The 24,547-nt window shown below is 56.1% G+C and overlaps 8 protein-coding genes across 8 annotated transcripts; 6 read left to right on the forward strand and 2 right to left on the reverse strand.

Moving 5' to 3' along the window:
- Nucleotides 1–3,197: 3,197 nt before the first annotated feature.
- Nucleotides 3,198–4,219, forward strand: B0I36DRAFT_370436 (uncharacterized protein; the record flags this gene model as incomplete). Its single annotated transcript, XM_046159911.1, has 3 exons — nucleotides 3,198–3,283; nucleotides 3,341–3,393; nucleotides 3,504–4,219. 3 exons carry the CDS (start codon nucleotides 3,198–3,200, stop codon nucleotides 4,217–4,219), a joined length of 855 nt encoding a protein of 284 aa, XP_046003899.1.
- A 1,226-nt stretch (nucleotides 4,220–5,445) lies between these two features.
- B0I36DRAFT_342639 (uncharacterized protein) lies at nucleotides 5,446–6,479 on the forward strand. Its single transcript, XM_046156098.1, has 2 exons — nucleotides 5,446–5,628; nucleotides 5,783–6,479. The coding sequence occupies exons 1-2, from the start codon at nucleotides 5,528–5,530 to the stop codon at nucleotides 5,988–5,990; spliced, it is 309 nt and encodes a 102-aa protein (XP_046003900.1). The 5' UTR covers nucleotides 5,446–5,527; the 3' UTR covers nucleotides 5,991–6,479.
- On the forward strand, nucleotides 6,435–6,725 carry B0I36DRAFT_211754 (uncharacterized protein; the record flags this gene model as incomplete). Its single annotated transcript, XM_046148921.1, has 1 exon — nucleotides 6,435–6,725. A coding segment is annotated over one exon (291 nt), but the record flags the coding sequence as incomplete, so codon positions are not given.
- Nucleotides 6,583–7,452, forward strand: B0I36DRAFT_389968 (uncharacterized protein). The gene is made up of 2 exons (XM_046161373.1): nucleotides 6,583–6,984; nucleotides 7,050–7,452. The coding sequence occupies exons 1-2, from the start codon at nucleotides 6,908–6,910 to the stop codon at nucleotides 7,297–7,299; spliced, it is 327 nt and encodes a 108-aa protein (XP_046003902.1). The 5' UTR covers nucleotides 6,583–6,907; the 3' UTR covers nucleotides 7,300–7,452.
- Nucleotides 7,453–14,168: 6,716 nt separating this feature from the next.
- Nucleotides 14,169–16,364, forward strand: B0I36DRAFT_342649 (uncharacterized protein). The gene is made up of 6 exons (XM_046156099.1): nucleotides 14,169–14,594; nucleotides 14,680–14,906; nucleotides 15,012–15,151; nucleotides 15,288–15,382; nucleotides 15,471–15,584; nucleotides 15,666–16,364. The coding sequence occupies exons 1-6, from the start codon at nucleotides 14,460–14,462 to the stop codon at nucleotides 16,251–16,253; spliced, it is 1,299 nt and encodes a 432-aa protein (XP_046003903.1). The 5' UTR covers nucleotides 14,169–14,459; the 3' UTR covers nucleotides 16,254–16,364.
- Nucleotides 16,365–18,055: 1,691 nt separating this feature from the next.
- Nucleotides 18,056–20,177, reverse strand: B0I36DRAFT_426164 (major facilitator superfamily domain-containing protein). The gene is made up of 4 exons (XM_046162380.1): nucleotides 19,845–20,177; nucleotides 19,455–19,736; nucleotides 18,927–19,356; nucleotides 18,056–18,853 (listed from the first exon to the last, which is right to left on the reverse strand). The coding sequence occupies exons 1-4, from the start codon at nucleotides 20,053–20,055 to the stop codon at nucleotides 18,418–18,420; spliced, it is 1,359 nt and encodes a 452-aa protein (XP_046003904.1). The 5' UTR covers nucleotides 20,056–20,177; the 3' UTR covers nucleotides 18,056–18,417.
- Nucleotides 20,178–20,711: 534 nt separating this feature from the next.
- On the forward strand, nucleotides 20,712–22,552 carry B0I36DRAFT_342667 (uncharacterized protein). The gene is made up of 3 exons (XM_046156100.1): nucleotides 20,712–20,850; nucleotides 20,884–21,239; nucleotides 21,399–22,552. Exons 2-3 carry the CDS (start codon nucleotides 21,083–21,085, stop codon nucleotides 22,538–22,540), a joined length of 1,299 nt encoding a protein of 432 aa, XP_046003905.1. The 5' UTR covers nucleotides 20,712–20,850; nucleotides 20,884–21,082; the 3' UTR covers nucleotides 22,541–22,552.
- Nucleotides 22,553–22,662: 110 nt separating this feature from the next.
- B0I36DRAFT_378626 (Alpha/Beta hydrolase protein) lies at nucleotides 22,663–23,855 on the reverse strand (the record flags this gene model as incomplete). Its single annotated transcript, XM_046160709.1, has 5 exons — nucleotides 22,663–22,872; nucleotides 22,922–23,186; nucleotides 23,238–23,377; nucleotides 23,495–23,617; nucleotides 23,736–23,855. The coding sequence occupies 5 exons, from the start codon at nucleotides 23,853–23,855 to the stop codon at nucleotides 22,663–22,665; spliced, it is 858 nt and encodes a 285-aa protein (XP_046003906.1).
- Nucleotides 23,856–24,547: the final 692 nt, after the last annotated feature.

Here is a 24,547-nt window from a genome sequence, read left to right on the forward strand (position 1 = left end):
AGCAGCACGTACCTCACTCTCCGCATGCAAGCGGAATTTCCCGGGTGTGACTTATGCCACTTAGAGCGGTTGGTTTCTCTATTGGATGCACAAGAACGGATATTTCTCCCAACTCTCAGCAATGAACTGTACTATGTTCAAGGATACAAAAGCCTCTACATTCTTCGTCAAGTTTTGGAACAGATCGCAGGCCAGTGTTGTCTGAAACTCGAGGGAGACGTATCTGATCAATCGACGATGACTCAGCTCTCTGGGCGATGGCCAGCAACATACCTGCTCGCACAAAGTAAGTGTGCAGAGCTCTTGGAGCACAAGAATGATGGCAAGAATACTCGAGCGCTGTCGGACCTCTTCTTCCCTGCTTCGGAGGAAGCAGATGGCGAAACGACGTACAGAGCTTCCTCTCAAAATTCCTCTCTATTCAGGTTTGGCCAATACGATTGTAGAAGAGTCCCAATAAGGAGACGCACCGCCGAAACAGGTGTCGTGGTCAACGGGAACAATTAAGACAGGAGTAATTCCACCAGCAAAGTCAAGTCTAATGGTGGCGCTATCAGACCAACAAATTTTGAATCGGGAAGAGAACAACAGGACACCCTTTACTCTCTGATCGCGCGCCTCTATAGGTAGAGGAAAGTCGGACTTTGGTAGACAAGTGGATGGAAGAGGGGTGGGATTTGAAGAAAAGGCGACTCAATTAAGGCGCGAGGTATCAGGACTGGTTCTTTTAACCTCTAGGCTGGTGGGAGTCGTCGATAGATTCTAGGAGTTGCTGCTGAACAGCGACGGAAAGGCAATATTAGCCCGCCCCGTGTGTATTTCACCATCAGTCGGGGACAATGTTGCGCTCCACTCGGCAGCTTCTCTTTATGTGGTATGAGGCAGAATAAGAGGGTGGATAAGCCGATAATCTTTGTGACATTCCGAGACGGGCATCAGCGCTGCCATACAGATGGCTCGTACAGCGAGTTCAGTATGATCACAAAATTTATGACGCTTGTAGAAGGGAGGCACGGTGAGGATCATGTGGGAAGGCGGCAGGCGAGCACTAAGCGATCTCGGCCAGCGCATCGAGGTCCAAGAGTTCCGCGACATGGCGCAGAGGCTACTCTCCGAGCTAGGAGACAATCTGCCGGTCAATTGACCCTGCGCGGGCTGACCCCGATCTAACGGCTGCTCCGCGCAGAGTGGTCCGGGGTTCCCGTGCGAGCTCCAGGAAGCTCTTCGCCTGACCGACATGGGCAGCCTCGCAGGTTGAGCCGGCACGCCGTGGCTACTCCAAGGGTAGTGGGGCGCGTCCGTACTGGCACGTTGGGGGAGGACTAGACTACAGCCCGGCCCTGGAGGTGTGCTCGCTGGATGCCAAATACGGACCCACTGTCACGGCCGACCTGACCCCCAACCACGGGCGGTTCTCACCCTCAATTCGGCTATCCGCTGACCCCCTTACCGCTCCCGATCAGCAATCATGGCGGCCTCCATCCCAGAGACCACTCTGACCGACTTCACCCCCAACAGCACCGCATGCTCGGCCTCATCAAGGACGTCCACGGGTTCCTTGCATGCGCATCGAAGCCGAGTTGAACCTCTCCAGCACCGTCCTCGGGCGCGATACCCGGCTCGTCCTCAACAGCAATTCCTGCGCTCCCGCGCACCAACAGTTGCAACACCAACCAGACTACGTTGAGTGCGCTCCTTAACACTGTCCAGGACACTGCACCACAAGGTTTTGATCAACATGGACAATTCGGCCTAGATCCAGTCGCGTCTGATGAACCGCCTTTCCGACATGAAGGATCGCGCCTTCGCCGCCCTCGCCAGCGTCCGGTGCTGGCTGCCGGTGCGTAATAACCGCCCTATCACCGCGAACGCCTCCCGCACAGCATCTCCTCGCATCAGGCCCGGACCGAGGCCGACCTGTATGATCTGCTACCTTAGCGTGTCCCGGCTCGTCAGGCTCGCGACGCTTCCCTGATGCCCCAGTCCAACACTCAGACAGCACCATCGACCTGACCGCGTCGTCTCCTTCGCGCTCCCGCCGCCCCGATAACTCGCGCACCCACACCTTCGGCTCGGCTCCCGTCGATGGCCACGATGGTTGCAATGAGGAGGGTCTCTACAACCAGGAGAAGTCTCCCGAGGATGACTTTTTGGAGGATGAAACCGGGGCATGAAGCCGCGTCGGCCCCCTTTTCGTGCTCTTGGGCCACCCACCGTCTGGACCCGTGTTGGGCGCTGGAATTGCATGTTGCAGCACGACCCCCGCATTGTCAGTGTTCCTGGCGGGCGTTCCTTGTGCCCGTAAATAGACTAGTTTTACTCTCAGAGTCCCGGGCCCGTCATCGTGCATTATATCCTCCCAACCCGCCTCAAACGCGTCAAGGGCTGTGGCGTTTGCGAAAGTCGCTACTGTTTTCCAGATTAGGTGTGTGTAGCCAGCCGCCCTCGTGAGAGTGAGCCACGAGCGTCCTCGCTGGGAGAATCCTTTTTTCGTCGTATTCCTACGCCAAGATGCCGTCCTCGTCCTGTGGGACGATGGCCGGCCTACAGTCCCCCCACGTCGTGCCTCGGGAGTGGGTTCTCCGCGCCGAGGTCGATGATGTCAGTAAAGTTTTTAAGATATAACCCGGTCGGATGCTGCTGTCGCGAGCTATCCGCGGGGAAGAATCAGAGATGCGAAGGATCAGAGAGGAAAGCGACACAAAGATTGGTCCAGGCCTACCGCAGCCTCACCGAATTGAGTTAACAAGGCGTTTTCCCACACAGCCACCGGCGTGCATGGCATGACGAAGCTGCGCATGGTCAAGCGGCATATGTCTGGCGGCAAGGCAGATAGTTTACTGTATAGAGATACGAGCGGTCGTTGAGGGTTGGAGGAAGAAGATGACACTGGTCTCGCCGCCGGAATCCTCGCACTTGCTTGGGAAGCCGTGTATCATCTGCTTCGATTACGTACTCACGCTCTGGAGGACGCGCGCAGCTGAGTCCCCTTGCCCAGTTCCAGAAGCTATCGGCAACCCTTTCCTCTCAAATGGAAGGCTTGTCCTCCGCGTCGTCCGCCATCTCGAACAAGAAGCACGCAGGTGCTTGGTCTTGCGACAGTCCGAGCGGCCTGGAACAGTGGCGTACATCACCCACTCCAGAGATTGGCTTTGACAAGGTTCTCGGTGGAGCCTTGATCAAAACGGGTACCGCCCATGGCAGTTTGCTGTCAGAACTGGGGCATCTATGACGCCGAGAAATGTGCTGCGGCACAGACGAAATACACGGACGCGTACTTCCAGTTGGTTCCCTGGAGACGAACCTAACACTCTCCAAAGTAAGACTAATTTTGGTCTAGTGAGAATGATCCAACTTCCATCTTCTGGCCTCTCTACCAAGGCCGAACCAGATGTATGGCTGCGAATGAGTGGAGGACCTCATCGCCGTCGTCAACGGCACTGTCCCATTTTATTCCAGCCGAAGCTTGGAGCAGCGAGTCGACAGCTTGCCATCGGACGTAGGGGCAGTCAAGTCCAAACGCTGGAGTCTCTTTACTTTCGTCAACCGATTTCTGTCCTTCAACGCATCCGATCCGCGCGACAAGGTCTACACTCTCATACGGCTTGCCGACAGCGTCGAGCACGTCTCCCGTCTGCCGCCTATTTCTTACCAAGGAGACACGTTCGGCGCCTTCTGGAGCGTCATTGTCGCGGAGCTAGAGGCCAGCCTGAAGTTGGACTTCCTAGCTGACGGCTGCGGAATCCAGCGGCCAGAGGGGTTCCTGTCGTGGATGCCGTTGTCGTACGAGACTGTCGACAGGTTCACTGCAACCAGCCTTGCCCGCCTAGAAAGGGAGCCGGGCGTCAAGTACCGCGCTAGTGGGAGGAGCATATGTAGAGCGCAACTGCGTTCCCAACAGAGGCTCCTAGCACTTGCCGGGGTCTTTGTAGGACGTGTCGTCGGCGTCGGCAAAGCCATGGACCGCGACGCTGCCCACAACGACCAGCTTGCCCTTCGCACGCAATGGGCCGGCATGCTTGGTTTACAAAACGTCAAGGCAGAGTTTCAGCGCCTATTTGCGAAGTTGGAGGGGCGAGAAGTCTCGAGAGACGACGTCCAGACCTTGTTCGCGGGTTATCTGCGAGAACAGCCCATCGAGAAGAAAAACCTGTACGAGCTGCTCGATCGCACCATGCTCGGCGCCGTCATGCGAGTTTCGAAACGGAACGGCGTGTAATCCACGACGGTGACATTCCAACCACGGGGTTAAGGGTTGTGCAGTGGGGCGGCGGCGATGGCAAGGATTCATCTCCACGCAGGAACTCTCGCTGAATGTGTGGATTGCTGAAACTTCACGAGGTCGCACCCTAATGGGGTTTCTCATCTTAGATCAGGCGTTGACTTGGCTTGGCCGACGGATCCATGCCGGCTTTCTCTCCTGTCCCTTTTGGCGAGGATATGTGGCCGTCTCCTCCTCTATTATCTACACCATCAAACACGCGCCATGTCAGTTTCAAACCCAAGCGTATGGTTGGGAGCTTCAGTATACGGACCGCAACATCCTTTGCCGGATCGGCACCAGTCGAACCATTGCTCGCCATTGTGTGTTGGAGCTGGTCAAAAGTTGACTTGGTTGGAGGATTGGGGCAGTTCTCGGAGGAAGAGGGAGGGGAGAAAACGGGAGAGGTCTCCTCAAACGAGGGAAAGGGCAGAGTCTAAGAACGATGATTGTATAAACAAGAAATTGTGCCAAAGACCCGGGCACTGTTTACTCGATTAGTTATCGAATTTCCTTTGATGATGGAAGCCGACAGTTTTCGCTGTAGCACTGGTGACGGAGAGGGGGGCGCTACTGGGGTGTAGGGCGGAGGTCGGATTTGCTTCTGCTGAGGAAGTGCTTGCGCGCTAGACGATGATGGGATGTCCACGTCACTTATTTCTCATGATGACGAATTGAGTAAGTTACCTCGTATCTCGCACATGGAGTCGAAGTCGACCGTAGACCGCAAACTTGGCGGGTGCTCTTGCAGCTGCGACTCATTGGCTCGTCGCGATCGCGCACGTGTCACAAGCAACACTTCGGCCATCGAGCTCTCAACACGATGGTGCAGGGCCTCAATGAATGCCTGATCTGCTCTAAGAGCTTCGCATCGCATCAGAAGCTGCGCAACTCTAGTGAGTTCAGCTTGGTATGTCAGAACGTAATGGTTACAACATCACGAATATGGGCGCATCGGTTGCAACATTACTGAAGATTCAGGCGGCAGACTTCTGCATGGACGCAGAATGCGGAACAATGCCCTCATGCTGAGATGGTCGCAGTTAAGAGGAAATTGGAGAAGCATTGTGCGGGGGTAACATCGCGATCGGCCCTTACGTAACGGGAGTTCAGCTAGCGCCTGTGCTATGCGTGAGCCGGGACATATCGGACAAAAGTTGTGGAGCTTCCGTCACGTCGATACAGGTTATTATAAGAACTCTATGCAGGATGACGACGTTCGGCCTACCTCCATGATTTCTCCTCTTTCAACTTCCAACTGCGAGCATGGATTCTCCCCAAAACGAGAAGCCCTCTGCCGAGGGGGATAAGCGTCTCCTGAACTTGTATGGAAAGATTCCAACCAGAGGAAACCTTCTCCATCACCAGTTAGAGGCATCGAGATGCTCTACCGTACTGCTAGTCAGTTCGAACCAAGCTAATCCGGTCATCGGCTCCAGGGAAGAAAGTACTTCGATTCCGGTGACTTTGCACTCTCACAGGCCCACAAATGCTCCAACATCGGCGCCTAACTACCGGCAGCGAACATCCCTTCCGGAAGAGCATATCTCATCCCTTATCTCCCGTACCAACATCCAGCAACGTCGACAATGACGCTAACCAGCAACTGCAAGGCGAGATGACAACTGGCGAGTCAAGGTCTGCTAGCAATCTCAATCAGGACATGGTTCCTCAGGCTGGCAATTCGCAGGGTAGGCCTGAATATGCGAAGCAGGAAAAAAGCGTCTAGATGCTGGCGTCTGTGGCACAGCTAGCCAATCCCCTGAGTGACCAGCGATCACAGAAGCTGAACGATGGACTATGGACCATGGGCGGTGGACTAAGGACCATACTCTTATCCTGGTACGGTGGCCTAATACATGGTGGTGTTGATCCGGTAGATATATGCGAACGAGATATTCGACAGTGTGACCTGCACATGCCTCGCAAGGACGGGTACTAGGCCTGTCGAGAGATACGACAGTGGGAGAGCGAGAACGGCTACCCGAGGCTGCCCATAATTGCGCTGTCGGCTAAAATAATGTCGATGTACATGACAAGTGCTTGTCGGTCCGATTCGGCGACTACGAGACGAAGCCGGTGGATTTCATCAATCTCAGCAAAACCAAGTTTAGGTTCTCTGAGGGGAGCGCGCCCGCAACGGGAATTGATTGGTGAAAAAGACTCTCGATGCCACTGGTCGCAAATCCTCATTCCGGGCGAGCTGAAGAGCAACCCATCGGCCGACAAAGCGCCAAAGGAATGGCTTGATCTTGGGACGTACGGGAGGGAAGTACTCGCTGCTCAGGACACTCGTCGCTTCATCTTGGGCTTTGCCATCTGTGGTTCTCTCATGAGGATGTGGGAATTTGATCGGCTGGGAGGGGTCGCGTCCGAGCAGTTCGACATCAACGAAGATGGACTGCAGTTCGTGTTCACGATCCTCGGGTTTCTCTGGATGAGCGAGGAGGAGCTTGGCTTTGACCGATAATCATGACGGCGAATGATCAGCGATTCATCGAGCTTAGATTCCTGGCTTTTCGTTCGATATTCTAGAACCGTCCTCAATTTCTTATCCGGGTTACCGCACTTTCGGACGGCAAGAAAGCGGCATACGGTGGCGGCGCGAAGATAAACAGTGGCACTGCCATCTTAACTAGAATCTGTATGAGGGCGGCGGCGAAGTCAAGCCACTTCACCGCCATCCTCATGGCGTCCTCCTTCCCCGGCCTGTCGCGGCTGTCGTCAGCCGAGACCTTCATCGTGTGGTTCCTCAGCAGCCAGCTCCAGCACGACGGCCACGACGTAGCCACGGCGGCGCAGCGGCGACGGGCGTCAACGGACTCCAGCGAGCCAACTACGGCATCCTGTTCGACCTGCCGTTCCAGGACTTCTTGGCCGGGCAGGCGTGCGGCCGGCTCTGCCGCCAGGGGCAGCGCCAGGAAACCTTCTTCTACACGCTCTACTCGGACGACAGCAACGCCGACAAGTTGATTCTCGAGCGCCACTCGAGACGGAACGCCACGTTTGACGTGGTGCTGAACGCGACCCGAGACTGACGCGCCTGGTTTGGGCTGGGTGGCTGTTATCGTAGCTCAAGCTGCTGGAGAGCGGGTGTGGATACGAAGGTCGGCCGATACTATGTTGCTGGTTGGGGAGATGGACGATTAAGGACGTGACGATTAGGGGCCTGATCGGTCAGTAGCTACGTGAGCTTTACGCCTATGCTGACCCAGTCTACAAGCGTCCTCTGCAGCCAGCTGCCTATTTGCAACCGCCGTTCCTGCGTGAGAAATACCCTTAGCGGGGCAGCTGATGCATTGGGATGCATTTAGGAACATTCGGGGTGGCGTTCATACTGAGCGTGGTGTTTGCCGGAGGCTAGCACCCTCTGCCTTAAGCCTCTCGGATTTCCAACAAGCAAGATTGCTCAGTCTGCCTCTTCTTAGAACGCTCGCCGTCGATCCCTTTCCCAGTCCTTCGGGGCAGCGTGTACTGCCAGGTCCCATGTCTTGTGGCCATGCCCGTTGTGTCCAGACTACACTCCACTTCCTGGACTCCGTGCGTCAAACGTTGCCTATCGGCCATCATAATTCCGGATCTCGTGATGCCGTCGCCTTCGCGGACCACCCAGGCAGCGGCTCTGCATCACGAATGAGCGCGAACCAAGACTGCTTAGTCATGTTCTCAGGCCAGCACACCACCATCAGCCACGTCGGCTCAAATATTGTCCCGTCCGGATTTACGGAAGCTGGTGGCTTGAGCGCCGAGGGATGACACAGGCCACGAGGGACGACGCATCGAGAGTTCCAAATCAGCCACATAAAGAGCCCTGTGTGAGTCGTTTCGCACTAACCATAATCGTCACTCGCTTTGATCCGAGGTACCGATTTGCGTAGCGATTTTATAAAGATCTGGACATCACAACAGCCACAAGGCTCAGAACGATTACTGGCGTAGTAGCGAGGTCCTAAAGCTTGGATATGACCTTTTTATAAGTATTATGGGTGATAAGAGCTTGATGGTGGAAGCGTGTTGGAGGAACTCTCTTTTGCTGTAAATGGAGACGTTCTACAGATCAGGCGCGAGGACAACAACGCCAAGGTAATTTTCTAGTAAGAGGGGCTTAGAATGCTCAAGAGTGGCTAGAGAATACGACTTATAAAAAAGGTTGAGAGACGTCGATATGTGTGAAGGTTTTGACATGTTTAAAGTCAAAGTACCTGTCATTTTTTTTCGGCACGGAGGGGTTCTCGCCACGCAGGGATGGACGTTAGCTATGTAGCCCAGCAGACTTACGTTCCCGGCTGCGCCGGGGGCTGATCCGGGATCAATCCCTGGTTAGTCATTAGCGTGCATCCGCCCCCAACCGACACCGCCCCCAACCGACATCACATTTGCGACAGCAGTACATGACGGAAGCTCGCTGTTCCACACCACCCTACCTAATTTAGCACTGAATTAATGTATGTTTCAGAAAGATCAAGTACTCCGGCCCCTTCCTTTTCAATTTCATGGATTCCTGTCAACTCAGCAAGCTGCCTGACCGCGTGAATCTATCTGTGCCGTCTTGACAAATCGCTCCCCAATGCTTGAGATCAGCTATCTCGACGTTCTTGATGTCGATTGCTTTGGCTGCTTTCCTGATGACCAATCTTTGGAGCCTGGTCGTTGGTCCCCCGTTAGACTTGAAGCTATCCATCTGTAATCTGACGTCAAAGCCAGCCTTCGGTGTTAGTAGTAAAGAGGGGCCTTTTGGCTCATCTGCGGTCTTCACAGGCGAAGGTTCAGACTGCTCGGGGACCTCTTTCATGACCCAAGGGCTGTCGAGAGCTTTCTGTAGGTCCACAGGCCACAATCCAGTAGCTCGCCAACCCGACACGATGTTTCGACGATTGAAAGCCTTCAACCGAGCCTGTTCGTAATTATGGAATTTGATAAGACTGAACATTCACACGTGGATTTTCTCTGTGTTCTTCCAAGACTTGAAACTCCACAGGGAAACCTCAAGCGACTCGCGCGTCGGCCAATCAAGAGCAGATTGGCGCCACAGATTGCCACTAGTCAATGATCTGCTTCTCCTTTTCTGTATCAAGCGGTATCCGACAATGCTCGCTTCACAGCTTCTCCTAGCCCTAAGCTTACCGGCTATCCTCTCGATAGTTGCCTCTCAGCCACGAGTCAGTCCAGAACTACCCCAACGACAGGCAGCACTATGACGTGCTCCTGAAACCCTAAAGAGATTGCTGGAGTCGATCATTATGGTCTACTATCGCCCCCGGGGGCCGCCCTCTAAACCATCTGAAGCCTTCCTGTCTCGCTGATCGCGTAGTGGTGCTGGTGTTCGCATGCGGTGGTGACCTTCTAGTGTTTGGCCCGAGATTATGCTGGTGTATGGGACATATTCGAGTGCCGGCGCGGAGAAAAGCCTCCCGCCTTCTATTGGGGAATATAAGAACGTTACCCCGAGCCCAGACGAGATGAGCCCTGAATGGGCCCTGAATGGGCCCTGAATGGGCCTTGAATGGGGCTCCTGTTCTGATGGCGACCCCCTTTTCTCTCGCACGTCGCTTAAGCAGCTGACTCGGAATGGGATAGGTAGGAGCAAGGAGCTGTTCGAATTTTCTCTCGAGGTGGTTACACAACAGGTAATGAAGACTAACTTAATTTTTGGCAATTGCTACACCGGCGTGAACGAATGGCTACACCGGCGTCACTCTTACACAGGCGTCACTTCCATGGCCTCTGATTCGCTCTTTTTTCCTTCGACCCACAGGTACATCGGCGCAAAGGCGGTGAAGCCAGCTCCCTTAACAAGTCCCTCAGCTTCGGTAAAGAACCAATAGGGTCAACCCAGGTCTAGATCGAGCTCATAACAAGATCTGCAGAACAAGACCAATTCAAGTATGCTCTAGATGCCAGCTCTCCATATCGCTATCCTCTCACTACTATCGAGGGAAGTACCTCCTCGTCGCTGTCAAGCAGCTCCCACTGACTCCTTCGCCTACGAATGCTAGGCTGCGTCTGCCGCCCGCTGGCACGTACTCCTGTAGTTCTTCCAGCTCCAAGAACAACTGACCGGCTGCGCGTTTGGCGCTGGGATGGGGTACTGGCCTGGTTACTAGCCTGGCTGCTGGTCTGTTGGCTCACTTCCAGTGGAAGCCTAGCTAGCGTTGACTTGTTGAGACTTCCCGGTGGTCGACCACGTCTGCGCCGTGGTGACTTGCTTGCTGGTTTGTTGGCTGGCTGGCTACTGGGCTGGCTGCTTGCCCCGATGGCTAGCCGCGCTGGAACAACCTGCGTGGTGTTCTTAGGTCTGCCCCGGAGAGCAGTGGCGATCTTAGGGTCGAGGATTCGTCGGTATGGATCTCGAGAGGATGGCTCTCGTAGGCGCCACCGAGGATGGACCTCCCATTTGGTGAAAGGCGTGCCACTTCCCAGCTTTGAGTAGATTGTGTGACAGCAGGGGATTCCAAGTTCGGTCGAAACCGAGCATTCCTCGCCGCAATCCCCGAGAGGGTCAGGAAACGGATTCTTTCCTGTCGGCATTGCTTTCCTTGCCAGCCGATATTGTTTCGTGATCAGTCCGAGACCCTTCGAAGAGAGCGCTATTCGGAGTTCGCCAAGATACTCCGAGCTGGACCCCATATACTCTCGTGCGGTAAGTACCTCATCCGCTGCGCAGGCATCGTTGAAATCCCGCTCTTGGTCCTTCATCATGTCCTGCATAGCCTCAAAAAGGCGATAAAGATTGCTCATACCATTCAGAAGATAGCTCTTGATGTTGTTGTTGCTTGCTTCTGTACCAGAGGTGACACGGACCCCGAAATTGCGATACTTCCGGATGAAACAGCGGGCCCATTGGGCCCTGACGGGCATGTAGGTTCCATGGAGATACCGCAGGATAGCTCGCTGGTCATCAAACTCCTTACAGAGGTTTGCCCATGCCTCGTCGTGGGCCTCCTCCGTCTCAGCAAATAAGACGAGCTTCCACATGATGAGAACTCCTCGATAGTTATGAGGGATAGCCTCGGTTATTGGCGTGTGAACCAACTCTCGGTCTTGAGGGGTTAGTTGAGCTTGTGGCTGCGGGGTAGTTGCCTCTCCGTCGCTGGTACCAGGGCTACTTCTGCTGCTGCTGCGGGCGTTAACCCACCTCTGCTTTGACTTAAGCAGGATGTTCGAATTGATGTGGTGGATGCACAGCTGCTGCTGTACATCGGGGAACTGGTCGTTCAATGCGGCTTTCATCTGGTCGTCGAAATCGGTGACGATCACATCCGGTCGCCGGATGGAGTGCTGCTCTGCTAGCTGTCGAATGCTCTCGGAGAGGAATTGGAACCCTTCTCTCCTCTCGTTATCTATCAGACCGAAGGCAGCGTTATAGACAGAGCCAAGGCATGTCTGTCCCGTTGCTTGGAATAAGGGAAGCTTGAAGCGGTTCGTGTTATATGTGTTGTCGAAGCTGATCACCTCGGGGAACCGCTTCCACATCTGGAGGCAGTAAGGAAATGTCCAGACAAGGCCAACAAGACGGTTTGGCTCATCGTCTCCCCACTTAACGAGATAGGGAACCTTCATCTCGTCAAGCAGCTTGATCAGTGCTGCAGTAGGAGTATGGCCATCCAGCTTGTCTCGGTTGATACGAGATCTGGCGTTATAGATGTCTTTCCGTGTAAAGGATGATTCGGGATGCTGCTCCTGGACGATAGCACGTACGTCACGGGCCCGAATTCCGACCCGACGGCTTGTCGATTCGACCGTTGTCCTGATAGGCTCGGTGAGTCTCCGATGGGAGGGATGAGCAGATGGCCCGATGCTGCGGCCGTGGTTATGCTGGCTGTGTTCGGGCTTCGAGTGTTGTCGTAAGAGCCACTTCCCCTCTTCTAACGCCTCGGCAACAACCATCCATTTACATCCACACTTTCGAGACTTCCGTCGTCGAAGTCCTGCGCCTTGACTAGGGGCTGGTTCTCCGAATCGATCGCATTGAAAAGTGTACCGGATCCTCCGACCCTTATATGAATGTGCATTTCGTCGAACAATACCGAAGCCATTAGCCTTCGCGAAAGTATTCACCCACTCGAACAGGACTTCGGCTGACGGCGCTGGGTCGCCTGGGATAGCTGGGTTCGGGATCCCGTCAGGGACAGGCGATGACGAGAGGTCGGGCAAGGGCGGTGAAGCTATAGTCGGAGAGTGCCTGTCTCGGGGAGGCGAGTAGGGCGGAGGTGATTCGAGTGCATCTGAACTAAGCGGCGAGTAACCCCATCTCTCACGCCATTGGCGGACTTGTTCGTATGACCGGACGAGCTCGAGGGTTAGTCTCCGGTGTGTCCCAATCACCTCGCGTACTAGCTTGAGAACAGAATGAAACTCGGCCTTGGTGGGAGAGGGATGCTCTTGTACTGATTGCGGTGGAGAGGAGCGAGGTAGTTGGTCCGTTTCTGGGCCTGGTATAGGGATTCTAACTCGTTGGGACCGTCTTCCTTGGGATGGGAAATCGTTCGAAAGGTGAATCTCTTGATCGAATCGTAGCCCCCATGGTGGCTCGTTCAGCCCGCGCGATCCACGGGGCCGTGGCGCGGTCGTCAACGTCTCTGGATATGAGGCGAAAAGATTATAGAGTGCTTCATCGTCGCCGACGCCGTAGTGTCGGCCAATGCTCGTGCCTGTGCTATTAGAGGAAGGTGGTCTTGAACTATCAGATTGGTCCTGCCGCTGTCGTTTTCGAGGCCGGAATTGATAGCTTCGTCGTCGTTGGTTGCTTAGGGAGCTAGATGGAGACTCGGGCTGGGACATGACGGCCTCGATCGCGATAGGGAGTGTCGCACGCACGGTGAGAAGATGAGTAAAAGAGTACTTGATTCGACTATGAAAGAAGGAAAGAAGGGTCTCATTTCGGGCAGAAAGTAAAGACCTGCTTTGCGATGCCGATTCTAGATGAGGCTGTTGGCGCGATCTGATACAGCCTGTGTTCGAGTTTTGGTCTCAGCAGGGGTCCAACACACCTCACTCCAGCCCTGTGACCTTAACAAATACCGTATCTTTCGCGAAAATCATTCTAAGTAGGCTCGACATGCGGCAAAGAGGTAATTAGTGTAGTAGCTAGCTGGTGAAGAGCTTCCATAAGGCGCGTCGATCGTTGCGGTGGAGAGGTAAGCCCGAGGTACAACGGGCGCTGTTGGCAGAATCTAAATGCACTAACAAAAAGGGATGGACCAATCAAAGGCCGTAAAAGCGACGCCTGTATAAGAGTGACGCCGGTGTAGCCATTCGTTCACGCCGGTGTAGCAATTGCCTAATTTTTATATTACAGATTAATAATCGCCGCTGAAGCAAGCCGAGTCGGGTGCTCCGCGCTGACGGTGTCACTTAGCCCCCTGGGGCTTGCGTGCTTATCCCGGTCAAGGGATGTCCAAGAATGAATACCGACTCGCTGGGCTCCGCGTGGTTGTCTGCCCTCCTGATCGACACAGGGAGGGAGGGACCGGGGCCATCCCCATTCGCGGAAGGGTCTCCGGCGTCAGCCCTCCACAACGCAGATCCCCCGCCATCTGCCGGGATCCGGACCCGCAGTGTGTCGTTTGTGGAGCAGCCGTTTGAGCAGAATATTGGGCCAAGCCAAGTCAGTTCGGGGTTCGAGGCGAGGAGTGTTGGCTGTGTCTGTGCAGCGCTACTCGCTCGAACTAGACCTCTAGTGTCATGCATGCAGGACCGATAGCCCCTGAGCGCCCCTTTGCTAGCTCAGGGACTGCTCCACGCAGCCGTCGGACTTGCAAGGTCCCCCATGCTTGTTTGCATGCCCCGACCCTCTATGATGGAGACCCATGGAGGACAGAAAATAACAGGCCTGAAAGGGACGACAAGTTGGTTATGTATTGGACTCTGGACGCCATGTCCACCACTAGTTTCGCTTCAAGGATCCCTGGAAAGATGGGCAAGATGTAGGTGTGTGCAGATCCTGGCACAGCTTGCGGAGCCTCCTGTCCGCCGGCCAGGACACAGACCAATATCACATGCATCCAAGGACTTCTGGCTCCGGACTCGTACATATCTGTGCCTCGCGCCCTCAACCTCAACCACCACTTCTTGTCGCATTCCCCCCAACAACCATCCCAACTGCCGTGGAGCACCTAGCGCCGAAGCCATCTACTATTAGGCAGGTTCTTCCCGTTCTGCAACATTCACACTCGTCGAGCAAGTCGAGCGAGCCAACATGTCGGCCATCCTGGAGTCTTTCACCTTGCTGTCCATCGCGCTCTGCACAATCGCCGTGCGGACTTGGTACCGATGGTCTCAGGTCGGCTTCTCCGGCTTCCAGCTGGACGACTATATCATGCCCGTCTCTGGCGTAGGTCACTCCCTGTCTCGCAGAACCCGGTCTTGCTCTTGGGCTGTGCTGGTTACAGGACGCAGTCTAAAACTTCCTCCCACAGCTACTATTCTCCCTCGTCACGACACTCGCGTATATTGTTGGTGCCAACTACGACGGTCTCACGAACAGTTACATGACGGACGAGCAGCGTGCGGCTCTCGACCCCACGTCCAAGGAGGCCTACAACCGCGAGATGGGCTCCAAGATCCAGGTGATCGGCTGGTCGTTCTATGCGATGGAGCTGTGGGTGTTAAAGGTCTGCATCACTGTGTTTTACTCGAGGTTGACGTAAGTGCCCTTCTCACATTGAGCTTCAGGCCACCTCGAGATCGGCATGCCTTGCTGCTGTCGCAAGCAACAATCGTCGGCTAAAGCGTCGTCAAAATTGCACAGAACTCGCCTAAGTAACCTCCACACCCGCGTCCTCGTGGCTTACAGCGTCATTGGCGTGAGCTACATTGCCGTGGGGCTCTCAATCGTCCTAGGATGCCAGCCCATATCGCGTAATTGGCAGATTCACCCGAATCCCGGAAGTAAGACCGACTCCCTCGCCAAATTTGCCCTCCGATAATATCACCATCGCTCTGTTTCCCTAGAAGACTGTCAAGGCAGAGGCGCGCGAATTGACTTCTTGGTTCACAAACAACTAACAAACCGTCCCGTGGTCAGATCTCTGCCAACCTACCAACTCGAAGCTCAACGTCTTCATGGTCTATCTACCTAACGTGATCACGGACGTGTACCTTCTTTCCATTCCTCTTCCTGTACGTACATATTGTTCTGGTCACCGGCACCTCTGGACTTGGTATACGGAGCAATCCACTGACATCAGATTTCCCCCCTGCAAAACAGCTGCTCTGGGGCGTCAATATCTCGCTCCGCCGCAAGCTCACGCTCATGCTCCTCTTCAGCGGCGCCATATTCGTCATAGCCGCCGCCACGATCCGCGCCGTCGTCATTATCACGGTAAGCTACCCGTCCAGGTCATCGTTAGCAGGCCTCCATCGCATCAGTTGGACCTTTGACTGACGGATATCTATCATCCAGGCCGGCCCCGAAGGCGCCGTCTCCGGCAGCCAGTGGGCGTGCCGCGAGATCTTCGTGTCCGCAGTCGTGTCCAATCTCCCCGTGATCCAGCCCCTGCTGCGCAAGCTGGCCAGCCACACGGGGCTCAGCATCCTGTTCAGCAGGTCTGGCGGGCGCTCCGGCAAGAACGGTGCCCACGGCGGCGCAAGCGGAGGGTCGGGCAAGAGCTACCCGCTCAGCGACAACCCCCGGACCGGCCCGCACTCCAAATCCTACGGCCTCGGCAGCCGCTCCAAGTTCGGCACCCGGCTGTCTCGCCATGCGACTGCCGGCCCGGCGGCTGCCGGTGCCGCTACTATGACTGCAGTCGCCGCGTGGGGCAGTGAAGAGCATATCCTCCTCGACGGAGGTGGCAAGACGCTCAGTCCTGGCACCGGGGCGGCTGTCATGGGCGACAAGGATATCGTTGTTGGCAAGGAGATCACTGTAGTCACGGAGTCGGCGGCCGATGCCCGCTCAGGCTCCGTGCTGGGCCATCGTGACAAGGACGTCTGGGGCTACTCCGAGCGAAGGAAGCGCGATAGCTCGAGTGATCGCTCGAGCCGGTGAGGGGAGGTCGTGCAGTTGGTCTTGAGCTTAAGTGCTGGACGGCGAAAACATTTTGTAAGGCGTGCTTAGCATCAGGTAGACTGTTTAATGATGGATACACAATTGAAAAATTCTTTTGCTACGTAACCATGCCCGTAGTATCGCGCCATGAGTGCATCGTGACAGAAGCTGTGGCTAAGCCCCTGTCGGTCGTGGACCATAAGGACCACACGCAGCCCTCTATCGCTGCTGCTACTGCCGCCGCTGCCCATTTAACTGCCTGTAGCTGGCCGCCCTTAAGCCGGTGCCTCTGTCGGTAGTGGGTAACTAGACCGCCCACGGCAGCTGGGATGCCTGCCTTACATAGCGTACAGATGAGTACGCGGCTTGCCCTGCGTAGATACAGTGCTGGCGTCGCTATCGTCGTGGCTCGCGCCGGCCCTGACTCTATCGTTGTCGTGGCTTTCGTGTCCGGCTCCTGTTGCGCGACGTTGTCTCCCTCAGCATCGCTGCGATCGCTGTCGGAATCGCCCCCCTGGCTGCTGCTGCGGTTCATTGTACCTGCTGTCTGTGCCTGTTGTTCTTGGGGCTACTACTGTACTTCTCCTGTCGCGTGCATCGTGGGAAGAGACCCCGAGCTGGCGTCGCTGTTCGAGCCCGTACATGTCCGTTTCATCCTCCTGCTCCCTCAACCCCCCCGGGCTAGTCCCATTACGCGTACGCGCTCTTCTCATTATTGCCCGTCACTCGCTTTCCTTTTTGCCCCCTTGGACGGACGGGCTGGGCTGGGGGTTAAGGTTAGACCCCTGCTTGGGGGGGGGGGGGGGGGTGGGTCGTGGGTTAGCTGACCTTTTGCTGGCCGGGATGAACTCAACCTGGGGTACCGGAATGAGCTCAATGGCCCGTGCGCCCGCGCCCCCTGCCCACCAGGAGTGCGCGAAAAGTGAGCGCTTCCCGGCCGGGAATGACGGTCAGGCCCTTTTCAGGAAGGTGAGTCCCGATGACCTAAGGCCTTTGTCAGTTTCACCATTCATTGGCTCTGGGAGGCCCCGCGGGCCACACCCGTGTCTGGCCTGGAAACCGCGGAGAATGATTGCACCCAGGCAGCAGCTCATTGCGGGCTGTTGAAAAAGCTCTTGTTGCAAAGCTGCTGACGTCGACAAAGAGGGCGGGCGCGATGGTGTGGCAGGCGAGACACCTGGAGAGTGTGATGTCAGCATTGATGTGGCTTCTCCACGGAGGTTGGACGTGGGGCGCGGGGTGGCTCGCAAGATGAAGTGGTTGCTGCCGAATATGTCGTTGTGCATCAGCATGCCTGAGACACATACGGACCTGATTACTCCGATGAGCAGGGGGTGCGGCATGCCGATCATGAACCCCCAACGTCCGGGATCGGATGCCGAGATCGGACGCCGAGGCCGAGCTGCCTTATCAACAGCTGCGAACACCAAGTTCCCCGCCTGGCTCCCCAGTCGGGCAGGCCATGGCGGTCGTCTGGGCTGTCGGTCTCTCGTCGGATCGGGCAAATGGGTGATACGGTCCAGGGGCGTTTTATCACGGATGCAGTACTAATGCTACGGTATCATGAAGAAGCCGGCAAGCCTGCGCGGTGGAACTCCTGGCCCGTAGATGGCAATCGAGCACGGCACTTTCCGTGGCGCAGCGCCATCTCATTATACTAGAGGGGGCATAGCTGCGCGACGCGGAGATCCAACCACGTTGCGATAAGGCAGAAGCTGCCGCGGCAAAGTGGACCATGGGTCGTCCATGTGCACCCTGGCTTCCTCACGTCCATGCTAAAAATACTTTGCCACTATCTCACAGGGAGGTGCACACTATACTGGGTTTGTCCAGCTCCCTAGGCCCTGGCTGGAAATGAGGAAGAAGAGAATCTGATTGCAATCTTTGGTATTCTCTTGAATCTGAGGTTCTTGAACAAGGTCGTGGCACCACAGCCTCGTGTCTGTAAGAGACAAAACAATTTGCGCGATCGAGTATGCTGTGACAAGACATTCCTATCCGATGTTGCCTGAGGCCTGATGCCCTTCACCTGCATCAATAATCCATCCCCCATTGCTGTTAAAAGCACTATAGGTCTCGGACCAATATCACGCCTTCTCGACGACGCCCCTGTGAACTTGAGTTGTGTGCGCGTGTATTTTGTGTGCATCACCTCCACTGTCCTTTAAAAAGCCGCCCAAAACTTCTTAGAGTAGAGAGTCCTGGCGTAGAAGACAACGGCCGACCCAGCGAGGGACATGACGCCTCCAAAGATCTTGACGTTCAGCCAGCCCTCGTCGAGCGAGCTCGCGCTCGTCAGGATGCGCCCGCCGATGGGCGCCATGGTGAGGGCGGGGAGCGAGAGGACGAGCATGACGACGCCGATCCGGTAGCCGATCTGGGGCAGGGGGGATACGGTTGCCGGCAGGGCCGCGAGGAGGCTGACGAAGGCGCCCGAGAGGAAGCCGAACGCGACGGCGAAGCCGATGGTGGCGGTCTCGTATGTGGCGGGGATCCAGAGGGCCAGCTCGATGATGCCCGAGGCGGCACCAGCGATGACGAACACGTTCCATCGGCCAGCGATATCAGACCAGTATCCAGAGCCCAGACGGCCGAAAAGACTTTGTGCATGTAAGCAAGGTCAGTCACCCGTCAAGCAAATCCCAAGTTTCCAAGGTTGTGGGTTGAACTCACCTCGCACCATTGAAGATGGCCACCAAGTAGAGCGACATGGATTCGGACACGTGAGCCTGCTCCAAAGCCTGCAAGGCCAAGAAGTTGACCGGGATAAAAATGCCGTACATTAGGATGAACATTCCCAGCAACATGACGACGAAAGGGAACTCCTTGAAGGGAGCGGCCAGGGTTACGGCCGACGACTTCTTGGGCGCTGGCGCTGCTGCTGGCGCTTTTCTCGGCCGGAGGGTGAATATTGCGACGATTTGCAAGGCCAGGACGACAAAGGCGGAGATGCGCATGGCCCAGGGATACCCGGTGCTGGGATTCTCAATCAGGCGATTGAGCATGATGGGGAAGACGACGCCGCCGAGAGACGAGCCGGTCACCATGATGCCCATCGCAAGGCCCCTCTTTTTATGGAACCATGTTGCAATAGTCGAAATCGCTGTTGTGGGGTGTCTTGTCAGCAAGGAATCGAGATTTCCCGGATAAGGTCAAGGACTGGACCATTAGGTCGCGGGACCTGGAAGAAGAGAAGCTTACCGGGCGAGTACAGAAAGCTGAGGCCAATGGCACTGCAGACGCCCTGGGCCAAGAGGAACTGGTAGTACTCGGTTGCCAGGGACGCCATCATGAGCCCAAAGACATGCAAGAAGGTGCCGACCAGGATGAGCGGCGTCGGGCCATACTTGTCAAACAAGAAGCCGGCGGCAGGCCCCAGGAAAATGAGGAAAAAGATCTCGAGCGACGGGATCCATGCAATGGTGCTGCTGTCGTAGTCCTTGAGAGGACCAAATTCGTAATAGCTTTGAAAAACGCCCACGCCTGCCAAGAAGAGTTAGGGCCTGAGCGCCAAGAAAAAGTCGGGGGCCGGGTGAATGCGCCATGTCAGCTTCGGGGCGGGCCGGCGAAGCTTAGGCAAAGCTTACTTACTGTTCATCCAGCCGAAGCTGTTGAAGGAACAGCACCAGGCACCAAGAACAGCGAGCCAGGCGCCGGTGCCACCATCAGGGGGGCCGTCAGCTTGCAGCTGGACCTCGTTATCTGGCGTGTCAGGACTGTGAGACAGCCGTGATTCGTCGGTGGTTAGAGACACCCCCTGCGCGGTGTCGCTGTCGGTGGGCGCAGCCTTTTCTGAAGACATGGATTCCTACTTGCGATGACTACAGCAGGCTACTTTGGGGACCGGGAGTCGATCACTGTTGATCACTGTGGGAGTCGGAAGCTGAGGATCTCGAGAAGAAGAACGAGGGAGAGGAGCTGGTGACGGCGTTGTCAAGTAGCTGGAGGAAGCCTTGCTCAGTTTGTCAACTTCGCTTGTCTGTTTTGACGCAATGTCCGCGACCTCGCACGCTGACCAATCCGAAACAAGCTCGGTCGCTTACAAATGCCCGTGACGAGACAGATATGACATGCCAGCTTGCGCTGAAAAGAAGGTCCTACGCATGGGACTTTCGAAGAGGAAAACGGAGCGGCCCGGACACAGCCAGGATCTTGACGCGTCGGACGCAGACTGTCATCCCCGGCAGAACTTGACCAGATTCGTCCACACAACCCTACCCACCACCAACATGCACTGCAACCTCGAAAGGCTTATCACGCTGAGACCCCGGGGCGGGCCCCGGTCCCAATGATGGGAGCGCGTCGTGTAGGCTGCAGCTGCCGAGGTGGTTCTCGGCAAACTTCGCCGAGTCGGTGCTTTGCGTCCGTCACAAGAACGGTCTTTGGTACATTAAACCAGTATGGCAAGGACTTTTCTTCCGCGCACCATATCACGGATGGCGCGATACCTACCCTAGGTATGCACCTTATCTTGGCCAACGTCGCAGAGGATTTGCTGACCGCATATCATGGCCTGGTGTGATCATGGCTGGGTGCGAACAAGAGCACCTCATCGCCAACGCACCTGCACTACGAGTCAGCCGCAGGTGAACAAGGAGAACCGAGGCTGATCTAGGAGGCTGTGAACATCGCACCGCAGGAAGAATGCATGATTGGTGGCGCCAAGTGAAAATGAGCGGATTCCGTGGTTAAAGCTGGTCCCCGTGCAACCAGCTTCACCGCAAGGGGCCCTCCTCCTCATCGCTACTCTTCACCGGAAGTAATTGCTACTTTTAGCCGATCCTCAATATCCTCAGTCTTCATCTCCAGTCGCCTGTCTCCCGCATACCATGTCACCTGCACACCGCCAGTCCTGCGACCGTTGTCGTCAGCAGAAAGTGAGGTGCTTGCGAGACAACAATGCTTCTGTTTCAGGCCCAGGCCGGGTTTCCGCTTCCCTGTTGTGCGACCGCTGTGCTAAGGCAGGAGCGGAATGCAGGTACAGTGGTATGCTTCAAGCTTTCTCATCAACGAACCAACCGCATAACCTTCTCATCGTCCAGTAAAATTACTTGACCGAGAAAAAGAAGTTGGTACGGACCTCGGTGCGGGTACCGGGCCGAACCAACAGACGATGAAACCCAATGGCTGACTAATCTTTCACAGAGAAACAACGAGGCCATCGCCGACGCTGTTCTGCTGGCTCGCCGAGCGAGATGAGGAGCACAGACCTCTTCGGCCTCGGGCCGGCCTTTGGTCATGTCGATGGGACGCCCGGGTCATCGGCTGGTTCCTCCCACTTCATGACGGCCTTGATGGGCCACCCTTCTTCCGACCTGCATGTTGACGAAAGCAAGACGGCCGTCGGCGGCTTCGGTGCACCCGATGCCGAGCACGACCTGCTGCCGCTTGAAATGCCCCCAACCTCGCACGAGTCACTCGCCACCTTGCTAGCAGAGGCTGTATCTGCTTCATGCATGCCGGGGGGACCCTTTTACGACGCCACCGCCCCAGTTCCATCAATGGAGGCCGACGCCGACTACGAAGACACAAGGAGCTTCCTGTTCTCACGGCTGACGGCCGTGAGCCAAAGGGCCATGCGGACAGCCCGCCGTCTCGCCCGCTCCGGCACAGGGGCAGGTGCAACCACCCTGATGGTGTCGTCGCCCGAGGTGACCGAGGCTTTGGAGGACACGAACACGCTGATAAGCACCGTCAACGACATCATGACAGCGGTAGCAACAGCAGGATGCGACGACCCAATGACCACGACGGGTTGCGCCGAACTGGCCTTCTTGGCTCTCGCTTGTCACCAGAACCTCATGACGCTCTTCCGAGCCATCTGCGATGCCATAAAGGGTAGACTGCAGGCCAAGAAAGAAGAGCGGGAACAACAACATCAACAAGAACAACAGCGACAACAACAACACGCCGCCCGAGACAACAGCGGCGTGGGACCTCTCAATGTCGCCCAGTTCGTCATGGTGCTGCAATTGCTGATGCATCTCATCAGTCGCATGGGCCGCATCTTGGAGATATCTAACACGACGACTGAGCAGGAGAGCCAGTTTATCGCACCCGCGGCCATGCTCGACGGCAACACCATGGCCACCGACGACTATGCCATTGGCAGTGTCCCCGGTCAGTCTTCTGCGTCGTCAGTCACATCAGCCCACCACGCGACGCGCCGCAGTGGTCTGCTTGAGCATGTGCAGGAGATTGTCGGAAACATACCCAGTGAGCGTGAGAGACTGAGGCGCATCATTCAGCGACTACAGGCGGAAATGGACCATGCGGAAATACACTAGAGGTCGCGAGATCACTACGTTATACACCCCTATTCTAGAGCTGCGACTATAGTGGCTCAACATGAGGCTTTTAGAACTGAATTAAACGGCGCCCCATATTCTATACTCGTGACAAAACTCCCTCAGAACTCCATGTGTTTCTTCAGAAAATCGTACTGCCTGCGCAGGATCTGCTCTAGATCCTTGAACATCCAGTCCAAATGACCGCTCCCCTTCAAGATGTCCAACTCCTTGGGGTACCCCATCTGGGTGAAGCAATGAAGCTGACTGTCCAGGGGGCTCGTCTCGTCGAGCTCGGGCGTGACCATCATGGCGGGCGTGGGCGCGACGTACTTGACGACGTGGCAGGTTCCACGCCAGGCACTTGTAGTATGTCTGCACCGAGATGCGATTCTCGAGGACGATGCCGAGCCGGTCGAGCGCGGGAACGATCTCGGGCGCCATCTCCTGCCCGTTGGGCATGTTGCCGTCCTCGTCAATGTGGGGCAGGTGCATGGGGCTCTGGCCCGCCAGCAGCTGGCTCGCCCGGTCGTGCATCGCGAGCTCCAGCAGAGGCTTGCGCCTCTCGGCGCTGCCGTCCGTGCTGATCATGGGTGCCATGGCTATGGTGGCCGCCACGCGCTTGCTAAAATGAAAAGAAAAAAGTCTGGATCAGCTTGGAGGGGCCACGGCAAACCAGATAACAGCCCACACGTACTCAAACGCGGTCGCCGCAAGGGTGACGTTCCCTCCCCAACATAATCCCCACAATGCGATCTTGGTCTCGTCGACCAGAGGTTGTTGCTTGATCCAGGTCACGGCGTCATGGAGGTCCTCGATCTGCTGAAGAGGGTCGACCTATTCGCGGCAAGGAAAAACTAGATTAAAAACGTTAGCGGACATAGAAAAACGTTAAAGGATTGCGGGGTTTTTGCGAAGAAGAACCACCAACTCCAGCAAGAACACTGAATTTACCTCATTTCTGGGCTCTCCTTCGCTCGCGCCTATACCGCGCGGATCATACAGAAGAACGGTGATGCCGTGTTCCTGGAACCACTTTGCAATGTCGGGCAGGTTGGCATCCTTGGGGAAGTTGAACTAGAGAAGGGCCGGGCACACACACCCCATGCGTCAGTTTCCCGCCGGCTTCTTTCGCGAACAGGTCTCTAGAGCGGGAAATAGCAAGGAAGTAGACAAAGAATAGGTAGGTAGTTACCCCTGGCGTCATTATCATGGCCGGGCCACGCGAGGCGGCGGGGAACAGCCATCCGCGCAGCGTCACGCCGTCAAGAGTTTTGATATCGACATCGAGGCGAGGTGGGGTCGAGATCGCCATTTTGTGTGTTCGGTACAGCGGGAGAAGACCAAAAGGGCTTGGGAAGATGATGCAGATGCGTGCAGGGCAGTGCTGACTACCTACGCGTACTCACTGAAAGACGTGCAGCCGGCTGGATGATATTGAAAATGTAGGTGGTAGTCATGGGTGCAAGCGACCGAGATGGACGAATCAATCTGACCTTGAAGGCGGAGGCTAATGTGTGCCGATTTCAGTGGCAAGCAGCTGACGATGTAAGTCGGCACCCGAGAGCACGGTCTGACATGTTATCGGGAAGGAAATTGCTGACTGTGCCGGCTCTCTAGGTGACCGATCGGGTCGGACCGTGGAACTTGGGAACCAGGCGTCATCGGGGTTGAGTCGCGTCGGCCCGGCACCGGTATGGCAGGGTCGGTGATTGAAGATTCCGATGTCGACTCCGATGTGGGTGCCTACTGCTGCTCGGAGCTCCTTGCTAAGCTCTGTCGTCCCCCAGCGCCCCTTCCGCCCGTCCATCCATAGCCACTCGCTCAGTTTATCGGACGGAATTCGCCCTCTTGTTTGTGCGAGAAGCATTGCCTCGAACGGCATTAGCCAAGCAATGTAGACCACAAGCAGCCGGCCGACCCGCTCGGGAAGAAAACGGGCAATTTTGCGGCCGTAGCCGCGGATCGACTTGGCCTTGTCCCTGTCGGTGATGGGCATCACCTGTC

Source organism: Microdochium trichocladiopsis (genome assembly GCF_020744255.1).
Source record: "Microdochium trichocladiopsis strain MPI-CAGE-CH-0230 chromosome Unknown B0I36scaffold_19, whole genome shotgun sequence".
In the NCBI taxonomy this organism is placed as follows: Eukaryota; Fungi; Ascomycota; class Sordariomycetes; order Xylariales; family Microdochiaceae; genus Microdochium; species Microdochium trichocladiopsis.